The sequence below is a fragment of the Giraffa tippelskirchi genome, chromosome 5 (assembly GCF_054371585.1).
Source record: "Giraffa tippelskirchi isolate mGirTip1 chromosome 5, T2T-mGirTip1v1.2.pri, whole genome shotgun sequence".
Classification (NCBI taxonomy): domain Eukaryota; kingdom Metazoa; phylum Chordata; class Mammalia; order Artiodactyla; family Giraffidae; genus Giraffa; species Giraffa tippelskirchi.
In genome coordinates this window covers 71,671,527-71,694,110 of record NC_137279.1, presented here as the reverse complement: position 1 = coordinate 71,694,110, position 22,584 = coordinate 71,671,527, and the positions used below count along the sequence as shown (strand labels likewise).

Sequence of the window (22,584 nt, the reverse complement as noted above, 5' to 3'; positions counted from 1 at the left end):
TGTCTTTTCTAAAACCAGCTTGAACATCTGGACGTTCATGGTTCATGTATTGCTGAAGCCTGGCTTGGAGAATTTTGAGCATTACTTTACTGGCGTAAAGTAAACAGAGTGAAGTAAGTTAGAAAGAGAAAAAACAAGTGTTGCATATATAAGGAATATAGAAAATGGTACTAATGTACATATTTGCAAGGCAGGAATAGAGATTCAGGCATAGAGAAGAGACTTCTGGACACAGCGGGGCAGGAGAAGATAGGATGAGCTGAGAGAACAGCATTGAACTAAATACATTACCATATGTAAAACAGATAGCTAATGTGAAGTTTATGTATCACACAAGGAGCACAAACCAGTGCTCTGTGACAACCTAGATGGGTGACATGGGATGGGAGGTGGGAGGGGGGTTTCGGAAGGAGGAGACATATGTATACTTATGGCTGATTCATGTGGATGTATGGCAGAAGCCAACACAACATTGTAAAGCAATTATCCTCCAAATAAAAATGAACAATTTTTTTAAAAACGTCCCTTTCAAAATTGCCTGAAAAAATATACTTAGGAATAAACTTGACTAAGGAGGCAAAAGAACTATATGCTGACAAGTATTAAACATGGAAAAAGGAAACTGAAGTTGATTCAAAGAAATGGAATGATACCCATGATATTGGGTTGGAAGAATTAATATTGTTAAAATGCCCATACTACAGAAAGCAACCCACAGATTTAATGCAATCTCTGTCAAATCACCTATGACATTTTTCATAGAACTAGAACAAATATCCCAAAATTTATTTGGAAACATTAGAAAAACTGCAAAAGCAATCCTAAGGTAAATGATCAAAGCAGGAACCATAACCTTCACAGACTTCAGACAATGCTCCAAAACTATGGTAATCAAAACAGAATGGTATTGGCACAAAAACAGACATGTGGATCAATGGAACAGAAAGAACCCCACATATCTATGTTCTATTAATCTTCAACAAATGAGGCAAGAATATATAATGGAGAAATGATGGTCTCGTCCACAAATGGTGTTGAGAAAGCTGGAAAATCACATGTAAATTGATAAAGTTAGAGTACACCCTCACACCATACACAAAAGTAAATTGAAAATGGCTTAAAGTCTGAAGTATAAGACCTTACATGATAGAACTAGAAGAGAACATAGCAAAATATTCTCTGACATAAATCACAGCAATATTTTCATAGATAAGTCTCCCAAGGAAATAGATATAAAAGCAAAAATAAAAAAGGAACATAATCAAACTCATAAGCTTTTCCACAGCAAAGGAAACCATAAACAAAATGAAAAACAATCTACAGAACGGGAGAAAACATTTGCAAATGGTGTGAATAACAAAGGATTAATCTCCAAAATATACAAAGAGCTCATACAACTCAGTAACAAAAAAACAAAGAACCAATCAAAAACTGAGCAGAAGACCTAAATAAACATCTTTCCAAAGAAAACATACAGATGGCTCATAAGCATATAAAATGATGTTCAACATCACTAATAATGAGAAATGCAAGTCAAAACTACAATGATGTACCACCTCACAATAGTCAAAATGGTCATCAGTAAAATGTCAAATAAAAAATGCTGGAGAGGGTATGAAGAAAATGGAACACCTCCCCCCGCCCCCCCCCACCCCGGACTGTTAATGGGACTATAGATTGGTGAAGCCATTATGGAAAACAGTAGTTACTTTAAAAACTGAAAATAAAACTACTATGCTGCTATCATTCATTTACTTAGTCATGTCCAACTGTTTGCGACCCCATGGACTGTAGCACTCCAGAGTTCCTCGTCCTTCACTACCTCCCAGAGTTTGCTCAAACTCATGTTCATTGAGTCAATGATGCCATCCAATCATCTTATCCTCTGTTATCCCCTTCTCCTCCTACCTTCAATCTTTGCCAGCATCAGGGTCTTTTCAAATGAGTCAGTTCTTCGAATCAGGTGGCAAAATTATTGGAGCTTCAGCATCAGTACTTTCAATGAATATTCAGAGTTGATTGACTGGTTTGATCTCCTTGCAGTTCAAGGGACTCTCAAAGGTCTTCTCCGACACCACAGTTCAAAAGCATCAACTCTTTGGTGCTCAGCCTTCTTTATGGTTGAACTCTCATATCCACACATGACTACTCGAAAATCGTAGCCTTCACTACATGGACCTTGGTTGGTAAAGTGATGTCTCTGCTTTTCAATACACTGTCTAAGTTTGTCATAGCTTTTCTTTCAAGGTGCAAGTGTCTTAATTTCATGGCTGCAGTCACTGTCTGCAGTCATTTTGGAGCCCTCCAAAATAAATCTCATTGTTTCCACTGTTTCCCCATCTATTTGTTATGGAGTGATGGGACCGGATGCCATTCAGTTCAGTTCAGTTTAGTCACTCAGTCATGTCTGACTCTTTGCTACCCCACAGACTGCAGCACACCAGGCCTCCCTGTCCATCACCAACTCCCAGGGTTTAATCAAACTTATGCCCATTGAGTCAGTGATGCCATCCAACCATCTCATCCTCTGTTGTCCCCTTCTCCTCCTGCCCTTAATCCCTCCCAGCATCAGGGTCTTTTCCAATGAGTCAACGCTTCAGATGAGGTGGCCAGAGTATTGGAGTTTCAGGTTCAACATCAGTCCTTCCAGTGAACACCCAGGACTGATCTCCTTTAGGATGGATTGGTTGGATCTTCTTGCAGTCCAAGGGACTGTCAAGAGTCTTCTCCAACACCACAGTTCAAAAGCATCAATTCTTCGGCTCTCAGCTTTCTTTATAATCCCACTTTCACATCCATATATGACCACTGGAAAAACCATAGCCTTGACTAGATGGACCTTTGTTGGCAAAGTAATATCTCTGCTTTTTAATTTGCTGTCTATGTTGGTCATTATCTTAATGATAATATCGGATGCCATTATCTTAATTTTTTGAATGCTGAGTTTTAAGCTAACATTTTTTTTTTTTACTCTCCTCTTTCGCCTTTAGTTCCTTTTTGCTTTCTGCCATGACAGTGGTGTTGCAGTAGAAATTACTAGGCAGTCAGTGTATAACTCTGAATCCTCAGTCTTGTTTTCAGTAAACATCCTGCTCCATTGTCCTGAATTCCTGGAATGTATCTTTAGTCTGATAAATTATCAGCACTCAGATCCAGAGAGGAGCAGCAATTAAACTCTGTTCCATATGCTTGAGGGAAAAACAACTGGTGATCATTAATCTTAAGCCCATACATCTGGCCCATGGTAAAATGGACAGAGGTCATGAAAAAGGGTGGTGACTTAATCCAAGGATCAAAGGAAGTCATAAAGATGATGTATCTTGACCTTTAAACTGAATGTTTAGAAATAATGTGATTTAAAGGAAGGGTATAAAAACCACCTTGGGGTGACCCTTTACCCCCTCTCTATGCTGAGTGTCTATGCTGAGAGCTTTGCACTTTCCTCCTATTTAATAAATTTTATTCAATTACTACCATGAGTGTTTGCATGTTCACGGATTCCATTCTTTGGCTGCGTGGACAAGAACTCGGATTCCTGTCTCATCTTTTGGGGGCTCGTCTGGAAATCCTGAATGCCTACTCAAGGTAAACACACACACTCACTCTCAACTCTGTTATTCACTTCTCTTTACCTAATATAGCTGCATGGTCTCTTGAGCCACTCTGTTTCACAAGCCTGCATGAGTTCCAAAGGCAGACAGAGTTAGTAGACAGTAGCCTCGGGTCAAAGCCTGAGCCAGCAGAATGACCTGGGGGTGCTGAGCAAAATCTCTGCTAGGCTGCTGCCTCAGTGAGAACCGCAGGACATCTACCATTTCTCTTTCCGAACATCTAGAGGTTACGAGATTTTTCACTTAAAGTAGGATCATTTCGGAGTGTGTGTAAATACTAACCTTGTGCACTGCATAGCTTGCTTTAGGGGAACTCCAGTTCAGGCACACCCAATTTTCAAGAGCACAGCAAGTCCACCAACCTAGGCTCTCACTCTATGTCTATCTCTAGGTGGAAAGGAAGATAGAGACAGCAAGAGGACAACAGTCCAGGGTAACCGGATAATGATGTCAAGACCAGGTGCACTGCAAAGTTGAGGGAAGCATACTTTAGTGGTGTTTCTTTGCTCCCACTGTGGAAGGTGGGGACACCCTCTATCAGAAGAACCAGAGAAAAGACAAAGAGCACTGGACGCTGGTCTTTTGTCTTTCAGATGGGAGCAACCTCTTCGTGCCCTACACCCAGCTCAAAGTGGATGCCTTTGGCAAGTATACTGAAGAACTAGAAGTTTAACCCTTAGACCTGGTTAAAGAAGAGAATGATCTTTTTCTGCACCAAGGCATAGCCTCAATAGGATCTATCTGATGGTGAAAAATGGCCTCCTGAGGGCTTATTTGATTATAATACCATCCTCCAAATAGACCTCTTTTGTAGACAAGAAGGAAAATGGTCAGAAGTGTCATATATACAGGTTTTGTCTTGAGAGAGAAAACCCTCTTATCCAGGAGTTGTGGGCTTGCTACTTCTATGCTGCCTATAACTTCCTCCAAGTCCTCAGGCCCAAACTGTCGCCCTTAACCAGAGCTGCCCAAACCTAGCCCATAGGAGCCTCCACAATCTCCGGTAATGCCTTGGGCACCAGCAGTAGCTCCTTCCCCAGTGGCTCCTAACCCAACACTGGTGATGTCTAGCCTATATCCTTCCCTCCTTCCATTCTAAGAAGCTCCTAATGGGGACTTGGGAGCCACAGGAGTCCATGTTCCTTTCCCCCTCTGAAATTTAAGGCAAATTAAATCAGACCTAGGAAGATTTACTGAAGATCTTGACAATTATATAAGTGTTTCCCAGGGTCTAAACCAATCTTTGAAACGGCATGGAAAGATATTATGCTAACCCTGACTAGTACCCTTACTGACAATGAAAGAAGTAGTAATTAAAAATGCCCAGGGATGGGGAGATGAATGGTATGCTACTAGCATGCAGGGGAGACCTGAGAGTGAATCAGCCTGGTTACCTACTGGGCTCCAGGCAGTGCCCACAGCAGATCCTAACTGGGCACATGACAAAGACAGTGATGACTGCAAGAGAGTTCACTTTATCACTTGCATTAAGGAAGGCTTAAAAAAATCACTAGCTTAAGCCCTTAGACTCCTCCAAACTATCTGGAGTGACTCAGGAAAAGGAGGAAATCCACACAGCTTTTCTGGAAAGGCTCAGGGAGGCACAGAGAAAGCACACTAATTTCGACCCAGATGCCCTAAATTTATTTTTACAGACAAATTTATTACTCAGTTGGTTCCAGATATTCAGAGGAAATTCCAAACACTGGCCTTTGGCCCCCACATAGATTTAGAGGCCTCCTTGAAGGAAAGTAATACTGCTCAAAATAGCCTGGAGTTAAAACTCCCCTCCAGGTCCTCCCCACCATTCTATGCAAAATAAAGAACTCTGACCCGAAGAAAAAAAATGGACATTAAGGTTGATCACGCCCAGCTCCCAGCTGGTCCCAGCTGGTCTCCAGAATACCTTGCCCCAGCCATTTAAGAGATTACTACTTCAAACACTTCCCTGGCTTCCCTGTGGCTCAGACAGTAAAGCATCTGTCTGCAATGCAGGAGACTTGGGTTCAATCCCTGCATCAGGAGTATCTCCTGGAGAAGGAAATGGCAACCCACTCCCTTGCCTGGAAAATCCCAGGGACGGAGGGGCCTGGTAGGGCTACAGTCCATGGGGTCCCAAAGAGTTCGACACGACTGAGTGACTTCACTCACTCCAAACTACTTGGGAGAAGAATAGGCCCCCTTACCAGCGGATGTCCACATATATGCCTATATATACTTACTTTTTCCTTGGGTTAGTGCAGCAGCTCACTAATCTGACTGCTGCCCCTTCCCGCCTCATTAAAGGTGAATCTGTTCCGTAAAGTGCCTTTCTCCTTCTTTTTCCGAACCTCGCCTCCTCTAACTCCCTTACCCTACACTGGTAAGAGCTGCCACGTCAGTATTCTTAAATAGAAATCAGGATGAACCTAAAGAAAAAGAGAATAGAGATAAGAGAAAGGCCGAAGCTCTCATTATGGCCCTACAGGGAGTTAACTTCAGGGCTACAAAAGTGGGAGGACACAAGCAAAGACCCGGAGTCTGTTTCTGTTGTGGCAAGGACGGGCACTTTAAGGAACAATGCCCCCAAGGCAAGCAGAGGCCACCACCAAGGCCTTGCCCCACTTGCAAGGGAGATCACTGGAAGAGGAACATCCTCAGGGACGTAGGTTACAGGGGTCAGAAACCCAAGATCAAGATTGACGGGGCCCAGGGCTTCCCACTTTGACTCCTGCCCTCATCACCACACAGGAGCCTCAAGTGACACTAACTGGAGGAGGCCATCCTGTTAAATTCCTACTGGATACACGAGCCGCTTTCTCAACCCTCCTGTGTAATCTGGGTCCTTCTTCTACTAATCAGCTACTAAACGTGGCATTTCTGGAAAGCCAATTACAAAATGCTTTACACAACAGTTGAGTTGCAACTGAGATTCTAGTCTTTTTTTTTTATGTGCATATGTGGATGTGCTCAGTCGTGTCCGCCTCTCCGACTCTACGACCCCAGGGACTTCAGGCTCCTCTGTCCAAGGGATTTTCCAAGCAAGAGTACAGGAGGGTGTTGCCATTTCCTCCTCCAGGGGATCTCCCAGACTCAGGGACCGACTTGCATCTTTTGCGTCTGCCTGCGTTAGCAGGCTGATTCTTTACTACTGCGCCACCTGGGAATCCCACGTGAGCACAGGGTGCCTGGAGTGCTGGGCGTGGGGTGAAGGGGGCTAGCAGCGAAACCCCACGAGGTGAGGAAGGGGGAGGGCGATCACCCCGGGCCGGCCGACCGGATCCGCCCGCAGTGAGGCCGAACGATCTCCCACGCTCCGTCCACGAGGGACGCAGCGTGCTGCCCCGAAGTTCTGATGGGGAGACCCTCGTCAAGGGCCCGGACGATCCAGAAGCGGGGCCAAGGGCACCAGCCGGGCACATCGGGGACGGCTGTGGCACCCTCGGTCTCACCACCCCCGGAAGGCGGGCGGTCCAGGCATGGCAGCCAGCAGGGACCCTCGCGCAGCGAGCCCACCGCAGCAGGGGCGCGCTGGGGGCACAGGCGCTCCTCCTGGTCCAGCACGAGACAACGTCGGCAAAGGGTAAAGGAGCAGGGCCAAGGCGCGCGGGGAAGTGAGACGCACCAGGGCGCAGCCCCGCGGATCTGCAGACAGGACAGATGAGGCACCGGAGCTGTGCGGCCAGGTAGGAGGGGCCTGGAAGCCATACAAAATGACCCGGACGCGAGTCAGCTTCCGGGTCATGCCACGGGATCTCACCGCCAGAAGCCCCCAGCACAGGAGCAGTCCCCTGGCACCCAGGACGTCTACCGCCCTTCTGGCCCCTATGGGGTCCCACCACTGCCAACACCCAGAGCCACAACAACTGGCCCGGGAGAACGCTCTCCCGTGTACCGAGGCCTCCATGGCCATCACGTGCAATCGGCCGTGCCCAGCTTCCCCACCTCGGGACCGAGTGCACGTCTCTGCCCGGGGACGCCACCAGCCACAAAGGCCAGGGAACGACACCCACGTGAGGTGAGGCCTGTTAGGTCCTAGACAGAGGAAGGGGGCGCTGAGCGGTCACCTGTGTAGGGCGGGCCAGGAGAGGGGGAAAGCCGGCAGTGACAGGGAAGGGCAACAAGCACGCACAGGGAGGGCCTGGGGACAGGTTCGCGTGCTGTCCGGTGTTCAGAAAGACCGAGTCACGGCCGGCCACCAGGAAAACGAGTGCAGGGTCCCACCACCACACACACGAGGGTGGTCCCGCGATGCCTGGGATGCCGGCCAGCCCCGGCCACCCCCAGAGTCTCCCACGACCCAGCTCTGCCGCCAGGCCAGCGTGCCACAGCCCCACCTCATGTAGCAGAGGGGCCCCTCCACCCATCTCATTCTTCCATCTGCTACAAAACCCCCAACCTAGGAAGAGATATTCTGTCTAAAATGCAGGCTTCAATTCATATGGAAAAAACTTATGCTAACCTCTGACAGAAGTAGAAGTTAACCCTGAATTCTGGGTAACCAGAGGAAAGATAGGAGGAGCCATCTCAGCTCAACCAGTACATACAACTTTAAAAACCCTAATAACTTTCTTAATTGAATGTAACAGCCCTTCTAATACACCTATTCAGAAAGCGAAGAAGAACGAAAGAGCCTCTTGATGAAAGTGAAAGAGGAGAGTGAAAAGGTTTGCCTAAAACTCAACATTCGGAAAACTAAGGTCATAGCATCTGGTCCCATCACCTCATGGCAAACAGATGGGGAAAACAGTGGAAGCAGTGGCAGACTATTTTTTTGAGCTCCAAAATCACTGCAGATGGTGACTGCAACCATGAAATTAAAAGATGCTTGGTCTTTGGAAGAAAAGTTATGACAAACCTAGACAGCATATTAAAAAGCAGAGACATTACTTTGCCAACAAAGGTCCGTCTAGTCAAAGCTATGGTTTTTCCAGTAGTCATGTGAGAGTTGGACTATAAAGAAAGCTGAGCGCTGAAGAATTGATGCTTTTGAACTGTGGTGTTGGAGAAGACTCTTGAGAGTCCTTTGGACTGCAAGGAGATCCAACCAGTCCATCCTAAAGGAAATCAGTCCTGAATATTCATTGAAAGGATTGATGCTGAAACTCCAGTACTTTGGCCATCTGATGGGAAGTACTGACTCATTGGAAAAGACCTTGATTCTGGGAAAGATTGAAGGCAGGAGGAGAAGGGAATGACAGAGGATGAGATGGTTGTATGACATTACCATCTCAGTGGACGTGAGTTTGAGTAAACTCTGGGAGTTGGCGATGGTCAGGGAGGCCTGGTGTGCTGCAGTCCATGGGAACACAAATAGTTGGACACGACTGAGTGACTGAACTGAACTGATCTGAACTGAATGGGGAGTGGTGTCTAGTTCAGGACCGCCACCTCATTAATGAAGCTGTAATTCCATTCCATCTTGTGGTGCCTAATCCCTATATTCTACTCTCCCAAATCCCAGGAACAGCCACTAATTTTACCATTTTAGATTTGAAGGATACCTTTTTTTTGGCATACTCTTATCCCAAAGCTTACAATTTTTGTTTGCTTTTGAGGATCCATCTGAATCCTCTACTCAATTAACTTGGACCATGTTCCCTCAAGGATTTAGATATATCCCTCACTTGTTCAGGCAGGCTTTAGCCAAAGACCTAGCTGCGTTTCGGGCAACTGAATCCATAAAAGTCAGTCAATATGTAGATGATATTCTCCATTGTGCTGGCATGGAGAACAAAATGTAACCAAACTACCTGTGACCTTCTTAATTATGTAACTCGGTGTGGCTACCAGATATCAAAATCCAAAGCTCAAATGTGCCAACAAGTCAAATATTTAGGAATCAGACTCTCCCATGGATTTCAAGCCCTGGGAAAAGAGTGCAAGAATGGAACCCGTTTTATAACTTTCTCTCCCTAATAACTCTTAGACAGCTTTGTGGTTTCCTGCACATAGCTGGCTACTGTTGGGTTTGGATTCCCAGATATGGAGAGCTGGCTTGACCTTTATCTAAGTTACTAAAAGAGACTCAAGAGTCAGGACAAAAGATATTACAATGGGAACCTGGAAAACTAAATGGTGTAAGACTTTACCACAGGCTCTTCTTCAGGCTCCTGCTCTCAGCCTGCCTACTGGAGAGCAATTTAATCTTTTTGTAACAGAGATGACAATAGTCATGTTATCTGAAACTTTAGAAACTAATCCCCTATCTCCTGGAACTAGCACTCAATTAGCTGAATTGATGGCTTTAACCAGAGCCTTAGAGCTGGGGACTGACAAGAGAGTGAACATCTATACTGACTGTAAATATGCTTACTTAGTCCTTCATGCTCCCCCTGCTATCTGGAAGGAAAGAAATTGAAAACCTCAAATGGCAGTCTCATTAAATACTACCAAGAAATTATCTGTCTCTTAGATGCAATTAAACTGCCCAAAGATGTGGCAATAATACCCTGCCAGGGCCATCAAAGGGATGATTCTGACATCACAGAAAGAAATAGGAGAGCCTACCAATAAGTGAAAAAGGCAGTCGTCCAGTCTTTTAATACTCAGGCTCCCCTCCTCTGGGATAAGATCCCCACTGACATAAAACCCCAGTATTCTCCAAAGGAACTTCAACACTCTCTCGTGGAGGTACTCTACTCCCCTCTGGATGGCTGCAAAGAGAAGATGAAAAACTTGTATTGACCTCTAGTACCAAATGGAAAATTCTTAAAACTCTACATTTGGGAATTGAAAATACTTACCAACTTGCTAAGAGTATTTTCAAGGGCAAAGGATTAGTGAAAACTATAAGCAAGAATGTTAAAAGATGTGAAGTCTGTCAAAAGAATAATCACCATAAAAACCAGTCAGCTCTTCCAGGTTTACACCATACAGGGAGATGTGCTGGAGAGGACTGCAGATAGACTTCACTCATATGCCAAAAGCCAAGGGACATCAATACCTACCGGTTTTGGTTGAAACCTTCAGTGGGTGGATAGAGGCTTTTCTTTGTAGAACAGAACAAGCAAAAGAAGTTGTTAAAACTTGAGTAATGAGATCATTCTTCGCTTTGGCCTGCTGTGTGGAATTCAAAGTGACAATGGCCCTGCCTTTAAGGCTAAAGTAACACCGGGCATCTCCCAGGCCCTAGGAATTGAGTTTCATTTACATTGTGCCTGGAGACCTCAGTCCTCTGGGAAGGTAGAAAAAGCTAATGATATGATTAAGAGACATTTACAAAAACTTTCCCAAGATACTCACCTTTCCTGGACTTCATTACTTCCTTTAGCTCTAGTGTGAATAAGAAATACTCCACAGTCATTAGGACTTAGTCCTTTTGAAATGTTATATGGGAGGCCATTTCTCATAAATGATTTACTTCTAGACCAAACAGTGAACTATCAAAATATGTCACTAACTTAGCTTCTTTTCAAAAACAGTTATAATCCCTAGAAAATGGGATCTCACAACCAAAAAAAAAAAAAAAAGTCCTTAAATAATTCTGGGGACCTGGTATTAGTAAAGGCTATTCCTGACAGTAGTCCCACCTTAACTCCCACATGAGACTGACCATATTCTATTATTCTCTCTTCACCCAGTGCTGTTAATGTTTCATGTATTGATGCCTGGATTCATCACACATTCAAGTTAAAAGCTTGAAATTCTCCTGGAGAAAAATCATGAGGAGGAACCAACACTCCCAGAGGAAAATTCACAGGAAAATTCTTGGTGTTCAGGCTATCAATATACCACCTTAGAAGGACTTAAAGGACTATTCAAGAAGAGGCCAGGATATGAAAAGTCGAGTCCAGATGATGACTGATTTCACTTCTTCTGGGATCACCCTATGGTACTGGATATCAAATTCCACCTGGTGGAAACCCCTGGTCCTGATTGGAAGCCTAGTTTTTCTCTTACTGCTTTTTGGCCCTTTTGTTCTAACTCTCTCACTTTGTAATGTCTCCCATCAAAGCTATTAAATTTCAAATGATTGTGGAAATGGAGCCTAAGATGACATACCAGGTCCAGTAGATCATTCCACTGGTGGAGACCTAACTGGCATTACTTATCAACGCACCTACAAAAATCGAAGAAGCCGTATCAGTCATCACCCCTTTCCCCATAATGGTAGTTGGAGTCTCTATTTCTAAAGGGGAATATTGAGGTAGAAATTACTATGCAGTCAGTGTAGAACTCTGAGACCTCAATCTTGTTTTCAGTAAAGGTCCCATTCCATTGTCATGAATTCCTGGAATGTCTCTTTAGTCTGATAAATTATCACCACTAAGATCCAGGGAAGGGCAGTAATTAATTCTGTTCCATATACTTGAGGGAAAAACAACTGGTGATCATTAATTTTAAGCCCTTTCATCTGATCCATGGTAAAATTACCAGTCCAGTTCAGTCACTCAGTCACGTCCGACTCTTTGCAACCCCACGGACCACAGCATGTCAGGCCTCCCTGTCCATCACCAAATCTTGGAGTTTACTCAAACTCATGTCCATTGAGTCGGTGATGCCATCCAATCATCTCATCGTCTGTCGTCCCCTTCTCCTCCTGTCCTCAATCTTTACCAACGTCAAGGTCTTTTCAAATGAGTCAGCTTTTCCCATCAGGGGGCCAAAGAAGTGGAGTTTCAGCTTCAACATCAGCCCTTGCAATGAACATCCAGGACTGATCTCCTTTAGGATGGACTGGTTTGATCTCATTGCAGCCCAAGGTACTCTCAAGAGTCTTCTCTGACGCCACAGATCAAAAGCATCAATTCTTCAGTGCTCAGCTACCTTTATAGTCCAACTCTCACATGCATACATGACTACTGGAAAAACCATAGCCTTTACTAGATGCACCTTTGTTGGCATCCTGCTTTTTAATATGCTATCTCAGTTGGTGATAACCTTCCTTCTAAGGAGTAAGCATCTTTTAATTTCATGGCTGCAGTCACCATTGCAGTGATTTTGGAGACCCCCAAAATAAGCTCTGTCAATATTTCCACTGTTACCCCATCTATTTTCCATGAAGTGTTGGGACCAGATGCCATGATCTTAGTTTTCTGAATGTTGAGCTTTAAGCCAGCTTTTTCACTCTCCTCTTTCACTTTCATCAAGAGGCTCTTTAGTTCTTCACTTTCTGCTATAAGGGTGGTGTCATCTGCATATATGAGGTTATCGATATTTCTCCCGTCAGTCTTGATTCCAGCTTGAGCTTCATCCAGTCTAGCGTTTCTCCTGATGTACTCTGCATAGAAGTTAAATAAGCAGGGTGACAATATACAGCCTTGACGTATACCAATTCCTATTTAGAAACAATCTGTTGTTCCATGTCCACTTCTAACTGTTGCTTCCTGATTTGCATACAGGTTTCTCAGGAGGCAGGTCAGGTGGTCTGGTATTCCCATCTCTTTCAGAATTTTCCGCAGTTTATTGTGATCCACACAGTCAAAGGCTTTGACATACTCAATAAAGCATAAATAGATGATTTTCTGGAACTCTCTTGCTTTTTCGATGATCCAGCAGATGTTGGCAGTTTGATCTCTGGTTCCTCTGCCTTTTCTAAAACCAGCTTGAACATCTGGAAGTTCACAGTTCACGTATTGCTGAAGCCTGGCTTGGAGAATTTCAAGCATTACTTTGCTAGCATCTTAGATGAATGCAATTGTGAGGTAGTTTGAACATTCTTTGGCATTGCCTTTCTTTGGAATTGTAATGAAAACTGACCTTTTCCTGTCCTATGGCCACTGCTGAACTTTCCAAATTTGCCGGCATATTGAGTGCAGCATGTTCACAGCATTGTCTTTTAGGATTTGAAATAGCTCAATTGGAATTCCATCACCTCCACTAGTTTTGTTCGTAGTGATGCTTCCTAAGGCCCACTTGACTTCTCATTCCCGGATGTCTGGCTCTAGGTGAGTGATCACACCATCGTGATTGTCTGGGTTGTGAAGATCTTTTTTGTACAGTTCTGTGTATTCTTGCCACCTCTTTTTAATATCTTCTGCTTCTGTTAGTTGCATACCATTTCTGTCCTTTATTCTCCCATCTTTGCATGAAATGTTCCCTTGGTATCTCTAATTTTCTTGAAGAGATCTCTAGTCTTTCCCATTCTATTGTTTTCCTCTATTTGCACTGATCACTGAGGAAGGCTTTCTTATCTCTCCTTGTTATTCCTTGGAAGTCTGCATTCAAATGGGTATATCTTTCCTTTTCTCCTTTGCCTTTCACTTCTCTTTTCACAGCTACTTGTAAGGCCTCCTCAGACAGCCATATTACTTTTTTTGCATTTCTTTTTATTGGGGATGGTCTTGATCCCTGTCTCCTGTACAATGTCCCGAACCTCCGCCCATAGTTCATCAGACACTCAATCAGATCTAGTCCCTTAAATCTATTTCTCACTTCCACTGTATAGTGGTAAGGGATTTGATTTAGGTCATATGAGAATGGTTTAGTGGATTTTCCTACTTTCTTCAATTTCAGTCTGAATTTGGCAATAAGAAGTTCATGATCTGAGCCACAGTCAGCTCCTGGTCTTGTTTTTGATGACTGTATAGAACTTCTCCATCTTTGGCTGCAAAGAATATAATCAATCTGATTTCAGTGTTGGCCATCTGGTGACATCCATAGGTAGAGTCTTCTCTTGTGTTGTTTGAAGAGGATCTTTGCTATGACTAGTTCATTCTCTTTGCAAAATTCTATTAGCCTTTGCCCTGCTGCATTCTGTACTCTACGGCTAAATTTGCCTATTACTCCAGGTGTTTCTTGACTTATTACTTTTGCATTCCAGTCTCCTATAATGAAAAAGGCATCGTATTTGGGTGTCAGTTCTAAAAGGTCTTGTAGGTCTTCATAGAATTGTTCAACTTCAGCTTCTTCAGCATTGCTGGTCAGGGCATAGACTTGGATTACTGTGATATTGAATGGTTTGCCTTGGAAACGAACAGACACCATTCTTTTGTTTTTGAGATTGCATTCAAGTACTGCATTTTGGACTCTCTTGTTGACTGTGATGGCTACTCCATTTCGTTGAAGGGATTCTGGGCCGCAGTAGTAGATACAGTGGTCATCTGAGTTAAATTCACCCATTCCAGTCCATTTTAATTCACTGATTCCTAAAACATCGATGTTCACTCTTGCCATCTCCTATTTGACCACTTCCAATTTGCCTTGATTCATGGACCTAACATTCCAGGTTCCTATGTAATATTGCTCTTTACAGCATCGGACCTTACTTCTAGCCCCAGTCACATCCACAACTGTGTGTTGTTTTTATTTTGGCTCCATCTCTTCATTCTTTCTGGATTTATTTCCCTACTGATCTCCAGTAGCGTATTGGGCACCTACCGACCTAAGGAGTTCATCTTTCAGTGTCCTATCTTTTTGCGTTTTCATCCTGTTCTTGGGGTTCTCAAGGCAAGAATACTGAAGTGATTTGCCATTCCCTTCTCCAGTGGCCCACATTTTGTCAGAACTCTCCACCGTGACCCTTCTGTCTTGGGTGGCCTTACACAGCATGGCTAGTTTCATTGAGTTAGACAAGGCTGTGGTCCATGTAATTAGATTGGTTAGTTTTCTGTGACTGTGGTTACAGTCTGTCTGCCCTCTGATGCCCTCTCTCAGCACCTATCGTCTTACTGGAGTTTCTCTTACCTTGTGTGGCAGTGCAGCGCTGGAGCAGCGAGCAGCTGAGAGGAGATACCCCACGTCCAAGGTCAGTAACGGTGGCTGGGAGGAGATACCCCACATCCAACGTCAGGAACAGTGGTTGTGCTTTGCTGGAGCAGCCGTGAAGAGATACCCCACGTCCAAGGTAAGAGAAAGTGGCCAAGGGCATGAAAAGGGTGGTGACTTAATCTCAGGATCAAGTTCAGCTCAGTCCTCAGTCCTGTCTGACTTTGTGACCCCATGGGCTGCAGCATGCCAGGCTTCCCTGTCCATCACCAACTCCCAGAGCATGCTCAAACTCATGGCCATTGAGTTGGTGATGCCATCCAACCATCTCATCCTCTGTCATTCCCTTCTCCTCCTGCCTTCAATCTTTCCCAGCATCAGGATCTTTTCCAATGAGTCCGTTCTTCCCATCAGGTTTCCAAAGTATTGGAGTTTCAGCCTCAGCATCAATCTTTCCAATGAATATCCAGGACTGATTTCCTTTAGGATAGACTGGTTTGATCTCCTTGGAGTTCAAGGGACTCTCAAGAGTCTTCTCCAACACCACAGTTCAAAAGCATCAACTTTTTGTCACTCATATCCAACTCTCATATCCTACATGACTACTCAAGAAGCCATAACTTTGACTAAGACCTTTGTTGGCAAAGTAATGTCTGCTTTTTAATATGCTGTTTAGGTTGATCATAGCTTTTCTTCACAGGAGCAAGCGTCTTTTAATTTCATGGCTGCAGTCACCATCTGCAGTGATTTTGGAGCCCAGGAAAATAAACTCTGTCACGATTTCCATTTTTTCCCCATCTATTTGCAATGAAGTGATGGGACCAGATACCATGATCTTCGTTTTTTGAATGTCGAGTTTTAAGCCAGCTTTTTCACTCTCCTCTTTCACTTTCATCAAGAGGCTCTTCAGTTCTTCTTTGGTTTCTGCCATTAGGGTGGTGTCATCTGCATATCTGAGGTTATTGATATTTCTCCCAGCAATCTTGATTGCAGCTTGTGCTTCATCCAGTCTGGCATTTCACATTATATACTCTGCATATAAGTTAAATAAGCAGGGTGACAACATATAGCTTTTACATACTCCTTTCCCAATTTGCAACCAGTCCAAAGGATCAAGGCAAGCCATAAAGATGTTTAGTATCTTGACTTTTAAATTGATTTGTTAGAAATTATGTGATTTAAGGAAGGATATAAAAACTGCTATAGTCCAACTAGGAGGATTCTTTGCACCTTCTCAGTTTCTATGCTGATAGCTTTGTACTTTCCTCCTCTTTAATAAATCCTATTTGCTTGCTACTGTGGGTGTTCACCTGTTCGTGGATTCCATTCTTTGTCTCCACAGTACTTAATTCAAATTTCCCATTTCAGTGTCATCTGCACGTCTGAGGTTATTGACATTTCTCTCAGCAGTTTTGGTTCCTGATTGTGCTTCATCCTGTCCAGCATTTTGCATGATGTACTCTGCATAGAAATTACATAAGCAGGGTGACAGTATACAGCCTTGATGTACTCCTTTCCCAGTTTGTAACCAGTGTGTTGTTCCATGCACACTTCTAATCTGTATGCTTCTTGACCTGCATACAGATTTCTCAGGAGGCAGATAAGGTGGTCTAGTATTCACATCTCGCACAATTTTCAGCAGTTTGTTGTGATCCACACAGTCAAAGGCTTTAGCATAGTCAATGAAGCAGAAGTAGATGTTTTATTTCTGGAATTCTCTTGCTTTTTCTATGATACAGCAGATGTTGACATTTTGATCTCTGGTTACTGTGACTTTTCTAAATCCAGCTTGTACATCTGGAAGTTGTCAGGTCACATATTGTTGAAGTCTAGCTTAAAGGGTTTTGAGCATTACCTGGCTAACATGTGGAATGAGTGTAATTGTGTGGTAGTTTTAACGTTCTTTGGCATTGCTATTCTTTTTTTGTTGTTGTTGAAGGATAATTGCTTTACCGAATTTTGCTGTTTTCTGTCAGACCTCAACCTGAATCAGCCATAGGTATACATGTATTCCCTCTCTTTTGAAACTCCCTCCCCATCACACCCCTCTAGGTTGATACAGAGCCCCTGTTTGAGTTTCCTGAGCCATACAGCAAATTTCCTTTGGCTATCTATTTTATATATGGTAATGTAAGTTTCCATGTTACCCTTTCGATACATCTCACACTCTCCTACCCTCTCCCCATGTCCATAATTTTATTCTCTATGTCTTTTTCTCCATAGCTTCCCTGTAAATAAATTCTTCAGTACCATTTTTCTAGATTCCATACATATGCGTTAGAGTACAGTATTTATCTTTTTCTTTCTGACTCACTTCACTCTGTATAATAGGTTCTTGGTTCATCCACCTCATTAGAACTGACTCAGATGTGTTCCTTGTTATGGCTGAGTAATATTCCATTGTGTCTGTGTACCACAACTTCTTTATCCATTCTTCTGTCGATGGACATCTAGGTTGCTTCCATTTTCTAGCTATTGTAAATAGTGTTGCAGTGAACGATGGGATACATGTGTCTCTTTCAATTTTGGTTTCCTCAGTGTATATGCCTAGGCATGGGATTGCTGGGTCAATATGGTGGTTTCATTCCTAGTTTTTTAAGGCATCTCAATACTGTCTTCCATACTGGCTGTATCAATGGACATTCCCACCATCAGTGCAAGAGAGTTCCCTTTTTCCCACATCCTCTCTAGCATTTATTGTTTGTAGACTTTTTAATGAGAGCCATTCTGACCAGTGTGAGGTGATAGGTCATTGTAGTTTTGATTTGCAATTCTTTAATAATGAGCCGTGTTGAACATCTTCTCATGTGCTTGTTAGCCATCTGTAATACATTCTTTGGAGAAATGTCTCTTTAGGTCTTTTTTCGACTTTTTGATTGGGTTGTTTTTCTGGTATTGAGTTGTATGAGCTGCTTGTATGTTTTGGAAATTAATCCTTTGTCAGTTGTTTCATTTGCTATTATTTTCTCCCATTCTGAGGATTGTCTTTTCGCCTTGCTTATAGTTTCCTTTGTTGTGTAAATGCTTTTAAGTTTAATCAGGTCCCACTTGTTCACTTTTGTTTTTATTTCCATTACACTAGGAGGTGTTTCATAGAGGATCTTGCTTTGATTTATGTCATCAAGTGTTCTGCCTATGTTTTCCTCTAAGACTTTTATAGTTTCTGGTCTTATATTTAGGTCTTTAATGCATTTTGAGTTTTATCTTTGTGTATGGTGTTAGGAAGTGTTCTAATTTCATTCTTTTACATGTAGCTGTCCAGTTTTCCCAGCACTATTTATTGAAGAGGCTGTCTTTGCCCCATTGTATATTCTTGCCTCTTTTGTCAAAAATAAGTTAGCCATAGGTGTCTGGGTTTATTTCTGGGCTCTCTTGTTCCATGGGTCTGTATTTCTGTTTTTGTGCCACTACCATCCTGTCTTGATGACTGTAGCTTTGTAGTATAATCTGAAGTCAGGAAGGTTGATTCCTCCAGCTCCATCCTTCTTCTTCAAGACTGCTTTGGCTAGTCTGGTTCTTCTGTGTTTCCATATGAATTGTGACAATTTTTGTTCTAGTTCTGTGAAAAAGGCCATTGGTAGTTTGATAGGGATCACATTGACTCTGTAGATTGTGTTTTTGCAGTATTGATTCTTGCTGCCCAGGAACATGGAATAGCTCTCCATCTGTTTATGTCATCTTTGATTTTTTTCACTTGTGTCTCATAATTTTCTGTGTACAGTTCCTTTGTTTTCTTAGCTAAGTTTATTCCTAGATAGTTAATGCTTTTTGTTGCAATGGTGATTGCAACAGGCTTGATTCCTTAATTTCTCTTTCTGAATTTTCACTGTTAGTATATAGAAATGCAAGTGATTTCTGTGTATTCATTTTGTATCCTGCAGCTTTTCAAAATTCCGTGATTATCTCTAGTAATTTTCTGATACTATCTTTAGGGTTTTGTATGTACAGTATCATGTCATCTGCAGACAATGACAGCTTTACTTCTTTTCTGATATGGATTCCTTTTATTTCTTTTTCTTCTGTAGTCCTAGCTGTAGCTGTAGCTAGGACTTCCAGAACGGTGTTGAATAATAGTGGTGAAAGTGGACACCCATGTCTTGTTCCTGATCTTGGAGGGGATGCTTTCAGTTTTTCACCATTGAGAGTAATGTTTACTGCAGGCTTATCATGTATGGCCCTTACTCTGTTGAGGTAGGTTCCTTCTATGCTCATTTTTTGAAGAGTTTTAATCCTAAATGGGTGCTGAATTTTGTCAAAGGCTTTTCTTCATCTATTGAGATAATCATATGGTTTTTATCTCTCAATTTGTTAATATGGTGTATCACATTGATTGATTTCTGTATATTGAAGAATCCTTGCATCCCTGGAATAAATCCAACTTGTTTATGGTGAGCTTGTTGATGTGTTGCTGAATTCTGTTTGCTAAAATTCTGTTGAGGATTTTTGCATCTATGTTCATCAGTGATATTGGCCTATAGTTTTCTTTTTGTGTGTTGTCTTTGTCTGGATTTTTGTTATCAGGGTGATGGTGGCCTCATAGAATGAATTTGAATATGTTCCTTCCTCTGCAAATTTTTAAAGAGTTTTAGAAATATAGGCATTAGCTCTTCTCTGCATGTTTGATAGAATTCTGCTGTGAACCCATCTGGTCCTGGGTGTTTGTTTTTTGGGAGATTTTTGATCACAGCTTCAATTTCAGTGCTTGTAATTGGGTTGTTCATAATTTATATTTTTTCCAGGTTCAATCTTGGAAGATTGAACTTTTCTAAGAATCTGTCCATTTCTTCCAAGTTATCTGTTCTTTCATTTCTAATTTTGTTGATTTGATTCTTCTCTCTTTTTTTCTAGATGAGTCTGGCTAAAGATTTGTCAATTTTGTTTATTTTCTCAAAGAGCCAACTTTTAGTTTTATTAAGCTTTACTATTATTTCTTTTATTTCTTTTCCCTTTATTTCTGTTTGGATCTTTACGATTTCTTTCCTTCTATGAATTTTGAGGTTTTCTTCTTCTTCTTTTTCCAGTTGTTTCAGGTGTAAATTTAGGTTGTCTATTCGATGTTTTTCTTGTTTCTTGAGGTAGGATTGTATTGTTATAAACTTCCCTGTTAGAACTGCTTTCTCTGCATCCCATAGGTTTTGTGTTGTCATGTTTTCATTGTCATTTGTTTCCAGAATTTTTTTATTTCTTCAGTTACCTGTTGATTATTTAGAAACGTGTTGTTTAGTCTCCATGTGTTTGTGTTTCTCTCATTTTTTTTTCTTGTAAATGATATCTAGTATCATAGCATTGTTGTCAGAGAAGACGTTTGATATGATTTAAATTAACTTCAATTAACTGAGGTTTGATTTGTGACCCAAGATGTGGCCTATCCTGGAGAATGTTCCATGTGCACTTTAGAAGAAGATGTATTCTTCTGCATTTGAGTGGAATGTCCTGAAGATATCAATGAAATCCATCTCATCTAATGTATCATTTAAGACTTGTGTTTCCTTATTAATTTTCTGTTTTGATGATCGGTCCATGGGTGTAAGTGGGATGTTAAAATCTCCTGCTATGATTGTGTTACTGTCAATTTCTCCTTTTATGTCTCTTAGTGCTTGTCTTATATATTGAGGTTCTCCTATGATGGGTGCATAGATAATTACAATTGTTATGTCTTCCTCTTGGATTGATCCCTTGATCATTATGTAGTGTTCTTCCTTATCTCTTGTAATCTTCCTTATTTTAAGATCTATTTTGTCTGATATGAGGATTGCTACCCCAGCTTTCTTTTGCTTCCCATTTGCATGGAATATGTTTTTCCATCCTCTCACTTTCAGTCTCTATGTGTCTTGAGGTCTGAAGTGGATTTCTTGTATACAGCATATATATTAGTGTTGTCTTTGTATCCATTCAGCCAAGCTGTGTCGTTTGGTTGGAGCATTTTATTCATTTACATTTAAAGTAATTATTGATATATATGTTCCTATTGCCATTTTCTAATTTTGGGGTTTTGATTTTGGGGATCTTTTTTCTTCTCTTGTATTTCTTGACTATATAAGTCCCTTTAACATTTGTTGTAAAGCTAGTTTGATGGTACTGAATTCTCTTAAATTTTGCTTGTCTGAAAAGCTTCTTATTTCTCCATCATTTTTGAATGAGATCCTTGCTGGGTACAGTAGTCTTGGCTGTAGCTTTTTCCCTTTCAGTACTTTAATTATATCCTGCCATTGCCTTCTGGCCTGCAGAGTTTCTGCCTAAAGATCAGCTATTAAGCATATGGGATTCCCCTTTTATATTGCTTGTTTCTCCCTTGCTGCTTGTGATATTCTTTGTGTTTAGCCTTTCTTAGTTAGTTGGTATGTGTCTTGGCATGTTTCTCCTTGAGTTGACATTGCCATTCTTTGGGATTGGAATGAAAACTGACATTTGCAAGTCCTGTGGCCACTACTCAGTTTTCCAAATTTGCTGGCATATTGAGTGCAGCACTTTAACAGCATCATCTTTTAGGATTTGAAATGTTACCCAAATGTTCATCCAAGATTAACTGGTTTATAAATCGAAAGAAGCACATCATTTTGCCACAGTACCCTTTATTTTACTCCATGTATTTCTTCTTCTTCTTTTTTTTAATCATGCCCCTTATCTCAAGGATCTGAAATCAGTTACTAGGTTGTGCTCAGTTGCTGTTGTGTCCTACTGTTTGCAACCCCAAAGCCTGTAGCCCACCAGTCTCCTCTGTCCATGGGGCTTCCCAAGCAAGAATACTGGAGTGGATTGTCATTTCCTTCTCCAGGGGATCTTCTCGACCCAGGGTTGGAATCCCCCTCTCTTGCAATTCCTGCATTGGCAGGCAGATTCTTTACCACTGAGCCACCAGGGAAGCCCTCATTTACTAGACTACCATGTAATTAAGGAATCACATGAAACAGTTTGAAGTGAAAATATTGTAGTGAGTGCAACATGTCACCTGGATTGAGCTATTTATTGTAATTGGATTCTAAATTTGCTTTGTAGCTTCATAGCACTAGAATGTAGGTACCCTGAATGTAGAACTAATAAAACATTTTTTCATTACCACCTTAACAGAGCTGAAACTATCTGAATTAACAGATCCAACTAAAATTAAAAATATCGTGATACATTTTATTTTAGAATATGAAAATTTTAAAATAATGCTTGTTTAACAAGTAGTGTGTTTATATTTGTGTCTAACATTCAGTAGTGAACAAGGACAGGTTGCTTTTTTTCAAGGAGCTTATAGCTTGGTGAGTGAGTCAAGAAAATAAGCAATTTCAATACATTGTAAAGAGTTTTAAGACACCACAATTTCACTTGTTACATAGAAACATAAAACAGAACCTAA

The 22,584-nt window shown here is 41.9% G+C and overlaps 1 protein-coding gene across 1 annotated transcript in view; it reads left to right on the top strand.

Moving 5' to 3' along the window:
• The first annotated feature begins 7,339 nt into the window (after positions 1-7,339).
• Positions 7,340-22,584, top strand: part of LOC145506689 (uncharacterized) — a 58,421-nt gene continuing 43,176 nt past the window's right edge. The window contains exons 1-2 of the mRNA XM_081491940.1: positions 7,340-7,608; positions 15,231-15,378. Coding sequence (XP_081348066.1) covers positions 7,418-7,608; positions 15,231-15,378 — 339 coding nt within the window. The 5' untranslated portion in view covers positions 7,340-7,417. The remainder of the gene's footprint in view (positions 7,609-15,230; positions 15,379-22,584) is intronic.